We start from the raw sequence: 13,849 nt of genomic DNA on the forward strand, positions 1-13,849 counted from the left end.
TGGTAGCACGTTTGTGCTTTCTTTTGTTACTCACTGTACGCTCTCAACGTTTAAAAAAAGCTTATCATAAAACGCTATAGCGCCACATGGTCGAGGTCTCGGATGACCGGATAACGGCCGAATTCCATGCGACATCAAGAAGAGAACGTGCAGAAGCGCGTCGAAAGCCTTCCCCTATCATTCTCTGTGTGCGCCAAGGACAAACGGGCCGTGTTCTACTTCTTTCCTGTCAAATCCGGCGTTTTGTTGCGCTTCTCCAAAGCATTGAAGTCGGAAGCGACAAAACAGGTTGTCGGGACACGCACGAGCATGCAGCACGAAAGTGCAGTGGGAATGTGCACTCTAGCTGCACCCGGGAATGCATTGGTGGTGTTTTGGTGGGAAGGGTAGAACAGAGGACAGGCAATCGCTCCGAGGGGTAAAGATAAGCAGAAACACGTTACAACACGAACTCTGGTCGAGATCTGTTCTCCCAGAACGTGAACGCGATCCGTTCTGAGATCATTCTACCCATATTGCATGCCCTCGCCTCAGTCGACGGTTTGTTGCTATTTCTATCCTGCCTTTTCTATGCTGTGTCCCCACGCTGAGTAGGGTGCACAGGCTGGGATTTTATTTATCTTCTGCGAGTTTATCGGAAAGACGAAACATGCTAGCGAACTGAGACGAAGGTACGGACAAAACAACGAACAACTTGTTGTGTTTAAGCCCCTGCCTACCATCCCGCGAGAGCGTCTTGCGAGCATTTTCAAGAAGCGAAGCAAGTCAAAAGAGGCAAATACAGGCCAGTGCGCGTGATGAGTCATCGCACAATTATTTCCACGCCGTCTTGCCACGGCCATCCCATGCCCTTGGGCCGTCCGGTTCCGTCGTCTTTGGGTATTTTTTTTTCCCCCGTTCGGTTGTTTCTTTTTGGGTCCTTCGCCCGCTATGCGGACACAGGATTGCGTACAAAGCGATGGACGCTGTTTTGAACGTGGGATACAAACCGATTGACGTTATGACAATATCTGTGAAAATATATGTTCTTAAATTATTAAAGTTTAGTTTCAATTTTAAACTTCAAATTTGCAATGAAATAAAAAATTGCCGTACTAAAACCTCTTACGGTTGCAGCATCGAAAAAACAGGAAAAATAATTAACTTGTGCTTTTAGAATAAAGGTGGTAAAGTGACCTCAATTGAGCACATACACTTGAAGGCTCGGCCCACTCGAGATTCGATCGCATAGCACAAAAGCAAACACTATTTCCGCATTTTTGTAGAAAAACAGAAACTCATAGGTTATTGTGTTGATAAAATCAGGCACACACTGTAGGTTGCTATAGTGATTTATTCTTGTTCAAAAGCTAGATGTATATTCTTGTACATTTGTTTATGTTTCAGGAATCAAGCTATTATTACAATAAAAATGATTTTTTTTAAATTCAATGTAATGAATTCAATCTTTTTTATTAGTAACTTTCATGGTAAAAATAAAATAATTGGAAAAGAAACTACAACAAGAAAGTAAATTGAAACGAAATCTCTCACAATCACATGTTCCACTTGCTTGCGCACGTGTTTTGGCGGGAAACGAATGGCATTTCCTTGTCGAGAGCATTTTCCAACCCCCCCCCCCCCCCCCCCCCCCCCACACACACACGCGCCTCTCACCTGTTTCGTCGTGTGTTTTCAGTTTTTGGCAAATCGCGAGCGGCTGCCGTTCCGAGAATCATGAATGAGTCGCCGTGCACATCAAGGTGCGTGCGCGTGCGCGCACCGGCTTGGGGAATTCCCACCGAGTTGGACCAGGTGGTATTGTATGCGGGCCAGAGATCGAGCTAGTGAATGGTCAAGGAAAAGATAATGCTCAACATGTTGGTGCGGACACGTTGGTGCTTACGTTAATGCTGCGCACGGAACCGGATGAGATGGGTTTCGACGTCATCGATGCAAGTTTTTCGTTGGAATGAAACGTCGGAACGGAGCGAGTGTGAACGTTGTTTGTTTTGCTGTTCGTTATGTTACTGATGAATCGAAAGGATGTATGAGTAAACTTTGTAAAGAATTGGTTTTTTGGAAAAGCATTTCAAATTCTAATTGTTATAACAAAATGTATCCAACCGAGAATCCCCGAACCGAGCATATACGAAGCGAAGAGCCTTGATACTAAAGTAGTAAATAAATAAAATGTTATCCAATTTATGGATAGTGTTGATATATTGATTCTGATCTTACTTGCTATCCCTTTGGCAATATTAAATCATAATAATATCTTTTTAAAATGTTAGCAATTTGTTTTGGGGGTTTTGTAGTTATGCCATTGTTTATAAATTTATAATTAAATAATCATGATCATCACAGAATCCTTTTTTTCAAATCGACGATTGAAAAACACGATCGTTTCCGCGTTGAAACGTATTACAAGGTGTTATTTAGTATATTAATTAATATACTAGTGTAATATTAAGTGTTGTTGCATTAATTTCCCACTAGATGGCGCAACGGGCGGTGGTTTATTTGTCAACGGTGCCGGTCTTCACACGACAGGGCCGGTCCAAAATCCCGGTCGAACTAATCGCTTGTACGCTGGACGGAATATCCGGCTATGGGTTTAATACGGTAAAAAAAAAAAACAGAAATGGCAAGCCTAGCCCTCTTGAGGTTGTTGTGCCGATGTAGAGGAATATTTCGTTAGAACGGCCAGACCGTAACGACTGTAAACTTATTGTAAAGAATTAAATTATTTCTGCACCTGATCCCGAAGGCGAAAAGAACTTAAAAAGCATCCACATTGCAGCATCAGTTGTCATGGCCAGTTTAACGATCCATTTAGAGAATGCAACATGGATTCTGGCTCTGCCTTACTAACAACGAATTCTGTCAAAATGAAAAACCATGATGGTTTCTTTATTCTGGTTTTTTCTGCTGGAGTTAACGCAAACGCAATAGCCACGTTCATACATAAACTTCGAAAAGGCTGTAATACTTAACAACGCGCTATGCGAACCCTGCAATGGATTTGAATCGGGATTGCAGCTTGCTGAGTTTACCAACAGATGTCGCCATAGTAAACATGCGCCACTCGAAAGCACATGGTTCCAACTTCGTTTTAAAATGCACTAAAATAAAATTATTAGTTTGATAAGGAAATCCAGATGCTCTTTAAATTTAACGTCTAGTAATTATCTGCCCGCAGATTGATTACGATTCTTTTGTGTGTAATATCACCTAAAACAATCATTATCCGATTTCTTCTCAAGGACACGAAAACCCATTCACACTTCAATCCGCACTACAGAATTGAAAAGATTCCAGACACTCACGATTAGCGGGATTTTTATGCACCTCACTCCTGTCTCGAGTGTCATCGTGTGAATGATTAGCATGAATAGGAATTTGCTGGGTAGAAAGTACAATTATAGTGAACCTATTTTTAGAAATAAAAAAAATCCAGGAATTGTTTGTAGGGTAAAAAGCTTCTTCAGTTCCGGTAAAGTTAAAGAGCAATTGCAAATGGAAAGCACTTGACTACATTATGATCTACTCTAAAGGAAGAAGTTCCCGCTGCAATTCCCGCTCTTTTGATTGGGTCAATGGACAATAAACAAAGTACTTCACTCAGCTTCTGGTATCCGTTCCTCAGATACTTCAACAACCTGTCTCGGCATAATCTACATGCCTTCTAGTCTTCACCTTATCAGTTCCAACAATGATTAGTAGTAGGCATTTCGATAAGTCGAATATAAAAAGAACGTCCAACCGTATGGAGTGCATAATTCTTTCGCACGTTCTCTTTAGACGAGGACCAACAACTCGTAGACTAGTATCGGAAAGTGTATTGAAAATTTAAAATGAACACAGCATCGGTGGTTCTACTGGTGGTGGCTTCGATCGCCCTCGCCCAGGCAGCGCCGGGACTTCGTGTGGTGAACGGGGAAACGGCTACCCTCGGGCAGTTCCCGTACCAGGTGCGACTTACGCTGGACGTTGGCAATGGACAGCGTGCCCTGTGCGGCGGTACTCTGCTGAACGAAGAGTGGGTCCTAACGGCAGGCCATTGCGTACAGGTCGCCAAATCGGTCGAAGTTCATCTCGGTGCAGTAGACTTCGACGACCAAACGAACGACGGACGGCAGGTGCTGGTGTCGACGGAGTTCTTCAAGCACGAAAGATACAACCCACTGTTCGTGGCAAACGATGTGGCGTTGGTGAAGCTTCCGCAGAAGGTGGAGTTCAGTGAGCGTGTGCAGCCTGTGAAATTGCCGACCGGAAGCAGCGATTATGCCGGCGAAACAGTCGTGGTTAGCGGGTGGGGTTTGATGGAAACTGGAGGCTCAGTAGCACAGGAGCTTCAGTACGCCACGCTGCAGGTCATCACGAATTCCGAGTGCCAGAAAACGTTCAGCCCGTTGGTGGTCCGTAAGACGACGCTGTGTGCCCGCGGTGATGTGAAGGAATCGCCCTGCAACGGTGACTCCGGTGGTCCGCTGGTTCTGGCCGAGGATAAGACGCTGGTCGGTGTGGTAAGCTTTGGCCATGCGTTGGGCTGTGAACGTGGCTTCCCAGCTGCATTCGCTCGCGTCACTGCTTTCCGTGAATGGGTAAACAAGCATACCGGTGTGTAAGGTGATCGGTCCCGATACGCAACAAAATCGAAAATAAAGCAAAGAATACGACTCAAAAAATATGTAGCAAAAATAATTATTAAGTGAATCTGATGGTGATTCATGCAACTTTAGACCGAAATGAATGACTCTGATTCTGTATTACGAAGATTCATGAACCTCCAAAGCGTCGAATTATATGAGTTTCAAAGTTTTACGTACTGAAAAGTTCGTTTTTAGCAATATCTACGCATATTTCATCTAAAATATGTACTAAACTATAACTAAAGAACTTCAAAAATCTTTTCCGAATCGACTCGCTATTGGGAGAACTCTTCACTGAATGATTCTTCTCAAAATGTACAATAAACTCAGCGCCGTAAAAAAAATTGAAAATGAAATGCATCTGTTTTATTTGTTTTCCTTTCTGGGGCAACATATGCGTGTACACTTGTGTGGCCATCAAACGTGACGCAAACATGCAACATGTGCTGTAAGCCCGCACACATTTACACGCATTCTCACCCTCCGAACGTTCGTCCCTTGCCCGTAGGCTCGTACTCTTCCGGCTGTTGTCGTTGCGGTTCGGGCCGCAACACTGCACGCACTTCGGAACATCGTCACCGGGACGAAACGCTTTCAAAGTAAGGCGACTGTTAATCAAAGGTAAAGTCAATTACTCTATATGTACAACAGGATCAAACTTCGCACGCACACACAGACATGCTCTCACGCGAAGAGATATGGTATCCACATCTCGATGATTATTGCTGACGATTCTAACGATTTCACTCCAACCTATCTGCAAACCTCTAAACTCTTTCACTTTCCACTGCCTGTACATTCTCTGGCATTTGCACGTACAGTAACGCAATAACAAAACTCAACGCAACTCTGTGAGAGTACAGCATTTGTATGCTAATTTTGTTTCCCTTTCTTTATCTCCAGGAATCTTGCTATGATCCTGCTTTTTTATGGTAAATAGAAAGAAAGTCGAAAAAATGGCCATCTGCTGTTAGCAGATTTCGCACTCTCTTCAAAGAATTTGTTTTGTTATAAAATGAAATTTCCCCATTTGAACAGATGAGTTAGTAACTTTTCGTTTTCAATGCTGTCGTCTCTCTGTTTGGTGTTGTTTCGTTTCTCTGTTATTATTTAGCGTGTTAATTTTGATTCTTTTTGAAGCGAGAATTCACACAATTAGTACGCTAATTCTTTTTCTTTAAACGGAACCATTTAAAAAAAACAAAAACCGCGACAGCGAAACAGAAACAGATGAGTTTGTTTGTTTGTTGAATTAATGTTTCTTCCCTATTTTCCCTATAGCTATAATTTAAAACCAACAATTTTTTACATAATTAATGAGCGGGCACACTTTCCACATGTTGCCAATCTCACGTGACCGTTTAGCTTTACTTTCATACGGACTGCTTCACCGACGCCGTACGTTTCGAACATTAAATGCCTACGCTACGCTGCAGGACATACGCTTGCTTGCTTTTCTGCGTGTTATTGCTGTTTCGGGTTGTTCCTTCGTTGCTGTTCCACTGTGCCAAATACTACGCGTTCACGAGGTAGATGAAGATGCTACAAAAGCGATTCGTTTCTGTAAACATAGCTCGTTTCGCTTGTCCAAAAGCGACTGACAGAATATTACCGACAGAACAGTGGCACTGTGTGGTGATGTGATTTATGCTTTCGACTGTAAAATGAAGCTGTTTACTGTAGAGATTCGATGGATCTTTCCGAACTGAAAAGCAGAAAAAAGTGGATTACGCTTGTTGTGTAGTGTAGTAATGGCTGTGCAGAACAATAACAGAAACACAGAACACCTCTAAATATTACGTTAAATAGAGAGAAAGAGATTGTGCCAACTAATGTAGAACCAAATTGGAACAAGTTGGCCTAAAAGACTGCAGCCTCTATATTAAATTCCAGTAGCTTCTATTCCGAAAACAGCAAAACCGTAAGCGTCGATAGGATCGAAACAAACCAAAAGCGCATACGATCGAACAGTGGTAGTTCATCTTCCGGTACAGAAAGTAATTCTTCCCCCCCCAACAACATGGGGTCAGTTTTTCTCCCGTGCTCTAAAATTAAACAACTCGCAACATTCACGAACACGGGTTTTAACACTTAACGAAAGGTTCCTAAGGTAGTTTTTATGTCAAGGAAGCGCCATACGTCACGCAGCAGCGGTGACGCTTTGCAGAGTGTTACTCCAGGTTATGTACCGGATCTCCAGCAGGTTTTTCTACAAGATCTCGACCAAGCCGCTCGATGTTGCCGTCCCGCTCGATCCCTGCTGCTGCTGCTTAAGCGTCTGCACCTCTTTCTCCAGCTTTTCCACCCTGGCCCGGTACTCTTCGTTCTGCTTCTGCGACAGTTCGAACTGTTTCCGCAGATCCTCGATGAGTTTTTTTAGCTCGACCTGCTGTCGTTCGAGCAATTCCACCACCAGGTTGGACGCCGGCCCGCTTCCGGACTTCGAGGAGGAGGATGAGGAGGAGATAGACTTGGTGGTCGTATGGTGATTGCCTATCGTGGTGACACGATGATACACCGCGCCTACCCGAGGCCCCGGTGACGATTCGACCGACACGACCGTATCCTGGGGCAGTTTGGTGGGCAGTGACGAAATGATCTCCATACCGGCAGCGGTCCGAATCCGTTTCACACCATCCGCCGACGTTATGATGTGCCGATTGTGGCCACTGGACAGTCCGTTCGCAATGCCGCTGCTACTACTACTACTACTACTACTAACTTTCGTCTGAACGAGGTCACCGACGGATTTACCGGCAGCCGTCACCATCGGAAACCGTTGACCCGATTTCGTCATAACGATTTTGCTGATCGGTTTCGTGCCCATGCTACCACCGGACGATGGTATAACATGTGACCGACCACCGATAGGAACTCTGGAAAAAGGGGGTAAAATCAACCAGTGTGTTTTTGTCTATTCGGTAACGTATTAGCGGATGTTCGAATTTCTTACCTCACTGATGCCGATCCAACCGCTTTCTTGTATTCCGACGAGGATACACGCTTAATCCCACCGACCTCACCGCCACAGATTTGTTTAAACTCTTCCGGCGATAGAATTTTGATTACTTTATTCGTTTTTATCGTTGGCGTGGCACCCGTGCTCGAGTGATGCACGTGATGCAGGTGTGAGTGGTGCAGGTGCGATGAGGCAGGTTGTTTTTTGATGATTTTGATTGTCTTCGTTTTCGAGTGCGTGATGTTCGTGCCGTGGATGGACGATGCCGTGTGGAAAGTTTGCTTTTGTAAATGGTGCGGTTGCTGTTGTTGCTGCTGTTGAGTGTGAAGGTTTCTCGTTTCCTTGAGGGCGTATTTGCCCGCTTCCGAGAGTACAATTTTCCTACCGCTCTTGATAGCGGACGTTATCACGCTGCCACCTTCGTCCGTCGGCATAAAGGCGATACCGTGCTCCTTGAGCATTTGCAGCGTGGACGAGTCGAGATTTTTCGGATCCGTCTCCGTACTCTGCTCCAGATTCGTTATGGCATCGCTCAGACTGTCCTCCTTCTCGATGAGCATGTCCGTATCGTTGAGCGGGTGGTCGGAGTTCTCCGACAGATTGGCATTACTATCGTTACTCAGTTCCATCGTAATATTATCCTCTATCTCGTCGTTCTCGCTCACCATCGCGCTTTGCCCTTCCGCATGACGTTCTTTGTGTTGTTGCAGCTCGTGCATAAGACTATCCGTTGCCTCCTTTATCTGCAATTAATTTGAATAAATTCATTAACATTTCGTTCTAATTCATTCTTGCCCATTCTTGCTTTCGTCCAATTCAACTTGTTACATTTAACTTATCTCTATCTCAAGCACATTGGATCTTTAAAATCTTTGACATTCTTTGAAATGAATTCTAACCATTCTACCATTCTAAACATTTTTCTTGTCTATATTAAACAAAACGTGAACAAGAAAGGTAAGATTATGGATAAGTAAACTTTCAACTTTAATGGCAGTGCGAAGCGACCGAAGCTAATGTTATTGCATTTATCGACGAATATTGTTAGAACATTGTACAAGTACAATCTAGAAAAGGCCAGTATTGCATCCTGACTATTAATACTAATTACGCTTACGTTAATATATGGTCGATAATCTGTAATAGCTACCGATAGATCATGATGAATTGACATTTGAGGTGTATAAGGGGATATCTGCAGAGTATGTAAGCAGATGAAGACATTCCATTTACACTATTCCTCGAAAATTCAATTAAGTGAACAAGAATTGAGTCATACACTGTGCGACTAGTAGGTGTGATTTGCCTGAAGAATTATTCTACTATACATACCCCTACTTGTTCACTGCTTGCGGCACGTAGCTCGTTCGCCAGCTTCAGTATCCGCACTAGTTCCATCTGTTTTGTTGTTTTGGCAAGCAGTATCGGTGACTTGTCAAACTTGGACAGCGCATTCGGATCTGCACCATGCTGTAGTAACATTTCCACTACCTTATCGTGACGTTTTTCAACCGCCCAGTGCAGTGGAGTCATTTTTAGCTACAGTAAAACGCCAATATTAGCTAGCAATCCGATGCGCACTTTGAATCTTCACTTACCAAATCCTTTGCATCCACTTCACATTTGTTGCTTAGCAACAGTTCCACGATCTCGATGTTCCCATGGTAGGCGGCCATATGCAGAGGCGTTCGCTCGACCTTGGTCTTTGAATCCTTGCTTATGCCGGCCCTTAGTAATGCCCTGCATGTTTCGATGTGGTTGTGCCGTGACGCTAAATGCAGTGGTGTTGTCCCGAGCTGATAAATAATGAAAATGGAGTGTTTAATAAAAGTTGTAGTGTATGCAGCTGTGATCAAATCGTATGTCTCACCCAGTCTGCAGTAAACGGTGCGCCACGGCCCATCAAATCGAGCACTTTCGGTGTGTTGCCTGTTCGGGCTGCCTGCAGCAAAGCCTTCCCGAGATCTGTTATCACCGATTGATATTTCTGAAATGAAGATTCAACCGGAACGTTGTTAAGGGCATTCGACCCAGCCGGTTATGTATCTCATTCAAACCACAACTTACATTGCTGCCGATGCTGCCCGTAAGCTTCTCCATCGATTCTTCCGAATCATTGCTGGTTATCATATCCACGCCAAGATTGTCAAAAATCTTCTCCGTAAACATGATCTTTCGGTCGCGTACGTTTGCGATCCGCTTTCACTATCCGTGCGTCCCTCGTTCGATGGTGCGCTTCGTTCAACGGCCGGAACCGAGTACGTCGGAAAGAAACTGAAGTAACCTGCAAATGCAAATACGGATGAAACGAAAGAAACGTTGCGCGTTTTCTTACGCTCACTGCACCAAAAGAACGTAACGGAAGCAGAAAGCAGAAAATCCAGTTTTCCAGCCATCCAGCCTTCCAACACCCTTCCCTACGTTGGGAGTGCTGTTGCCCTTTTGTGCTGGCGAGCGAACCTTTCACCCGAGAACCGGAGCAACTTCCGTGTACGTTTTCCTCCCCCCTAGCTATGCTTATGATATTCACGATTCACCGGAATTTGCACGGGCGCTTTGCGGTGCATTCCATCCTAGCAACCAGCACAGCAGTGGTGATTGATACGTGAAGGCATTTCATGCTCGAATTGGTTCCAGCGTCCACAACTCCGTACGTGGAGCGGAAGTGAAAATGAATCTAAATTGTACACAGCTGCCAGTTGATTCCGGCGCAAGTTTCCACGGATTTGGAACGGTCCGGGTTTCGCCTGGCTGGCAAAAACAATATAAGGGCAAAAAGAACGTTTTGTTTACCACTAAGAAAAAGAATTTCCACGGTCGGCACAGTTTTGGCGTACATTGAAGGTTCTATTTTGTATTCAATATTTTGACAGCAAGTAGTTCGCGTTGGTGTTTGAAGTTTTTATCCGTGCGATTGAGGAGCACGGTGGGTTCACTAGTGGTGATGCCATTTTGGCAGCTTTTTTTGAGGAAGCAACATTATTTAGTGAAATGCGCATAAACGTTACTCGAATATTTCAAATTGGACTTTAAATTAATGTGCGCGATTTTAGCAAATGCTGATCGGTTTAAAATAAAAGTTTGTGAATTACAAAACAAAAATAATATGAAAAGGCCTTTTAAAACCTTGCCCATCGATCGCCCACGGTGCACACGGTGTGGTTCCAAACAGTGGCTGTCAGGTTACGTGTCAAGGAGCCTGGAGAAAAATTAAATCGAAGAAATTGTGCCAACATGTCGAACCGGGCGGTCGTCGGAATAACGGGAGTACTGCTTTTCACGCTGCTTATCGGCACCGCATCGGTGGCCGTTGCGGAACCCGGCGAAACATTGGTGCTGCTGGACAATCTGGCCATCCGGGAAACCCATTCCATCTTCTTCAAATCGCTCCAGGAACGTGGCTACAAGCTTACCTTCAAGCTAGCGGATGACGCCGGGCTTGTGCTGTCAAAGTATGGTGAATTTTTGTACCAGCATCTTATCCTGTTTGCTCCATCGGTGGAAGAGTTTGGTGGATCGTTGAGCGTGGAAGCAATCACGGAGTTCGTGGACAATGGAGGAAACGTGCTGGTGGCCGGTAGCACCACGTCGGGTGACCCGCTGCGCGAGCTTGCCTCCGAGTGTGGGTTCGAGGTGGACGAGGAGAAGGCGGCTGTTATCGATCATCTGAACTATGACGTGTCCGATGCCGGCGACCACACAACGATCGTCGCTTCGCCTGATAATCTTATCGATTCGAGCATTATTGTTGGCAGCCGTGCATCGGTGGCACCCTTGCTGTACCGTGGAACCGGACTGTTGGCTGATCGCGAAAACCCGCTCGTGCTGCAACTGCTGACGGCGGACAGTTCCGCCTACAGTTATGTGCCGGATGCGCCCATCAAAGAGTACCCGCATGCTGTTGGCAAGGGAACACTTCTGATTGCGGCTCTGCAGGCACGCAACAATGCGCGTGTTGTGTTTTCCGGATCGCTGTTCTTCTTCTCCGACGAAGCGTTCCTGTCGCCGGTGCAGCGTGCTCAGTCCGGTAGCAAGCATTACGCCCGTTCCGGCAATCAGGAAGTCGCGATGGCCATCAGCAAGTGGGTGTTTGGTGAGAACGGTGTTATCCGTGCCCGGTCGGTCAGTCATCACAAGGAAGGCGAATCGCAGCCACCGTCCGCGTACACCGTGACCGATCCGGTGGTTTACACGATCGAGATCGAAACGCGTGCCAGCGACGGCCAATGGAAGGCGTTCGAGGCATCCGACGTGCAGCTGGAATTCGTACGGATTGATCCATTCGTGCGCACGACGCTCGTACCGGTGGGTGGTGGTCGTTATGAGGCCCGTTTCCACATCCCGGACGTGTACGGTGTGTACCAGTTCAAGGTGAACTACGATCGAATCGGTTACACGCACCTGTACTCAACGACGCAAGTGTCGGTGCGTCCGCTAACGCACACCCAGTACGAGCGGTTCATCCCAAGCGCTTATCCGTACTATGCGAGCGCCTTCTCAATGGTGGTCGGTATGTTCCTGTTCTCGTTCCTGTTCCTTCACTTCAAAGACGATGGGAGCAAACCATCGTCCCGTCCAACTGCTGCAAACGAAAAGAAAGCACAGTAGGCGTAGTGGTTCACCAACTACACAAATGGTCGAATAATAAAATCGAACAAATATAAGTAATACACCAGAATCTCACAACGTAAGTTTGTATGTTTTATTTTCCATTGTTTTTCATTTCATTTTAATTCCTTTATTAGATTCCATTCTGTTTCCGCCCGGCAAACTTTCGGTGATGGGGTTTTATTTTACTTAATTACGTTTTAGTTAATGAGTGTGAGTTTTCTTTTTAGGGCGAGCGAAGTAAACCAAACACTCAAAGGGTTTCTAACGCAGTAGGCGAATTTGTGCTATCTCTCGAAGAAAAAAAACCTAAAGTGATGGTGGAGTACGGCCAAAACTAGGATTGCTCATGGTTTATGCTGCAAACGAATGCACCTTTCTTGCGTATGTTTTTGCGTCTCTGTAGAACCTAGCGTATTTTTCTAAAACAAACAGTCAATATCGATCGTACGGGAATTGCACTAAAACTGAATGATCAAGATTATACTAACACAACACATGTTTTGCGTCTTCAAACGAATACTTCTCGTGGGATGCATTATTTCCGTACACCGACAAACACTGTTCGATATGTTCCGTTCCAAACGACAACTTTAGTTTGTTTTTTTTTGTGCTGCAGTTTCGGTAAAATGTTGGTGCAATGTTGTAACTGTAAATGTTATATTCATTTTGTTCGCATTATTTCCCTCGAGAGGGCAACTCACAAACTATTTACATGTGTGCTTCTTTGGCATATCTTGAACAAAAACAGCGGGACTAAAATGTTCTAATTAGATAAGAAAAGTTGTAATGTGTTTGTTGTAAGTTGTTTTTTTAAAGAACACGTTTCATTTGTGGTCACAGTTAGGTGTGAGGTCGAAATATTTGATAAACATAAAAAGATAGACGGTACAAAGGGTTTCACAAGATCTTTTTATGTGCACCGATTTAATGTTGTTAATTAGACTTTTTTTTATATCGTATTTGATTTATGTTCTTCCCCACCCCAAAGCTCCCGATCTCCTAACTCTCTCACCCCCGCGGAGTTGAGGGTATATTTGAGCTTGATTTTTTTTAAAGTACGCACAATTACAAGATGTGTTACGCGTGTATGGTTTGTGTAACAGTGTCACGAACTTCATTAGCTCCCAAATGAGCTTTTCCCAATAAGTAGTATCCTAACCGATCATCTACTAAAAGGTAGAGTGTTTGCGTTTTTCAGCAAATATCTTAATGTATACCGATTTAATTATGTTTTCCGTGTTCCTAATTTGCCCTTCTTTGTTCTTCATTTCAAACAACACACAACTGGTTAAGCGCAGCACTTCTCTACGTAAGTTTTTGTTTCCAAATACACTAAATATATTCCTGTATCAGGGACTACAAAGAACTGAAGGGCGAGAATGGAAATTACATTCTCCAGGTTAAATTTGTTTTCCTTTCCGGTATTGTTCCTTCGCATGTACGCTTTCAATAATTGGTTTGTTAAATGTTTTTTTTTTAAATAACCCTGTAATGTGTGTAGGTGAGCTTTGCCTTAAAGCATATGTAGTAATAGTAAGAGAGCATTTATCGTCCTGTCTTCCTGTTTCTGCTCGCCGTTTGTTAAAGTCTTGTTTGTTCGAACGACCAATCTTTTTTCGTAAACCGAGTGTGGAAGCGCAAATGG

At 44.5% G+C, this 13,849-nt stretch overlaps 3 protein-coding genes across 3 annotated transcripts; 2 read left to right on the forward strand and 1 right to left on the reverse strand.

The window, feature by feature from the left end:
- Positions 1-3,836: 3,836 nt before the first annotated feature.
- On the forward strand, positions 3,837-4,610 carry LOC128305976 (collagenase-like). Its single transcript, XM_053043628.1, has one exon. It carries the CDS (start codon positions 3,837-3,839, stop codon positions 4,608-4,610), a length of 774 nt encoding a protein of 257 aa, XP_052899588.1.
- A 387-nt stretch (positions 4,611-4,997) lies between these two features.
- LOC128305975 (inversin-B) lies at positions 4,998-10,423 on the reverse strand. Its single transcript, XM_053043627.1, has 7 exons — positions 10,387-10,423; positions 9,661-9,877; positions 9,464-9,580; positions 9,192-9,389; positions 8,926-9,132; positions 7,588-8,336; positions 4,998-7,510 (listed from the first exon to the last, which is right to left on the reverse strand). Exons 2-7 carry the CDS (start codon positions 9,760-9,762, stop codon positions 6,844-6,846), a joined length of 2,040 nt encoding a protein of 679 aa, XP_052899587.1. The 5' UTR covers positions 9,763-9,877; positions 10,387-10,423; the 3' UTR covers positions 4,998-6,843.
- Positions 10,424-10,783: 360 nt separating this feature from the next.
- Positions 10,784-12,265, forward strand: LOC128302009 (dolichyl-diphosphooligosaccharide--protein glycosyltransferase 48 kDa subunit). The gene has a single exon (XM_053038719.1). It carries the CDS (start codon positions 10,828-10,830, stop codon positions 12,199-12,201), a length of 1,374 nt encoding a protein of 457 aa, XP_052894679.1. The 5' UTR covers positions 10,784-10,827; the 3' UTR covers positions 12,202-12,265.
- The last annotated feature ends 1,584 nt before the right edge of the window (positions 12,266-13,849 follow it).

The sequence above is a fragment of the Anopheles moucheti genome, chromosome 3 (assembly GCF_943734755.1).
Source record: "Anopheles moucheti chromosome 3, idAnoMoucSN_F20_07, whole genome shotgun sequence".
NCBI lineage: Eukaryota > Metazoa > Arthropoda > Insecta > Diptera > Culicidae > Anopheles > Anopheles moucheti.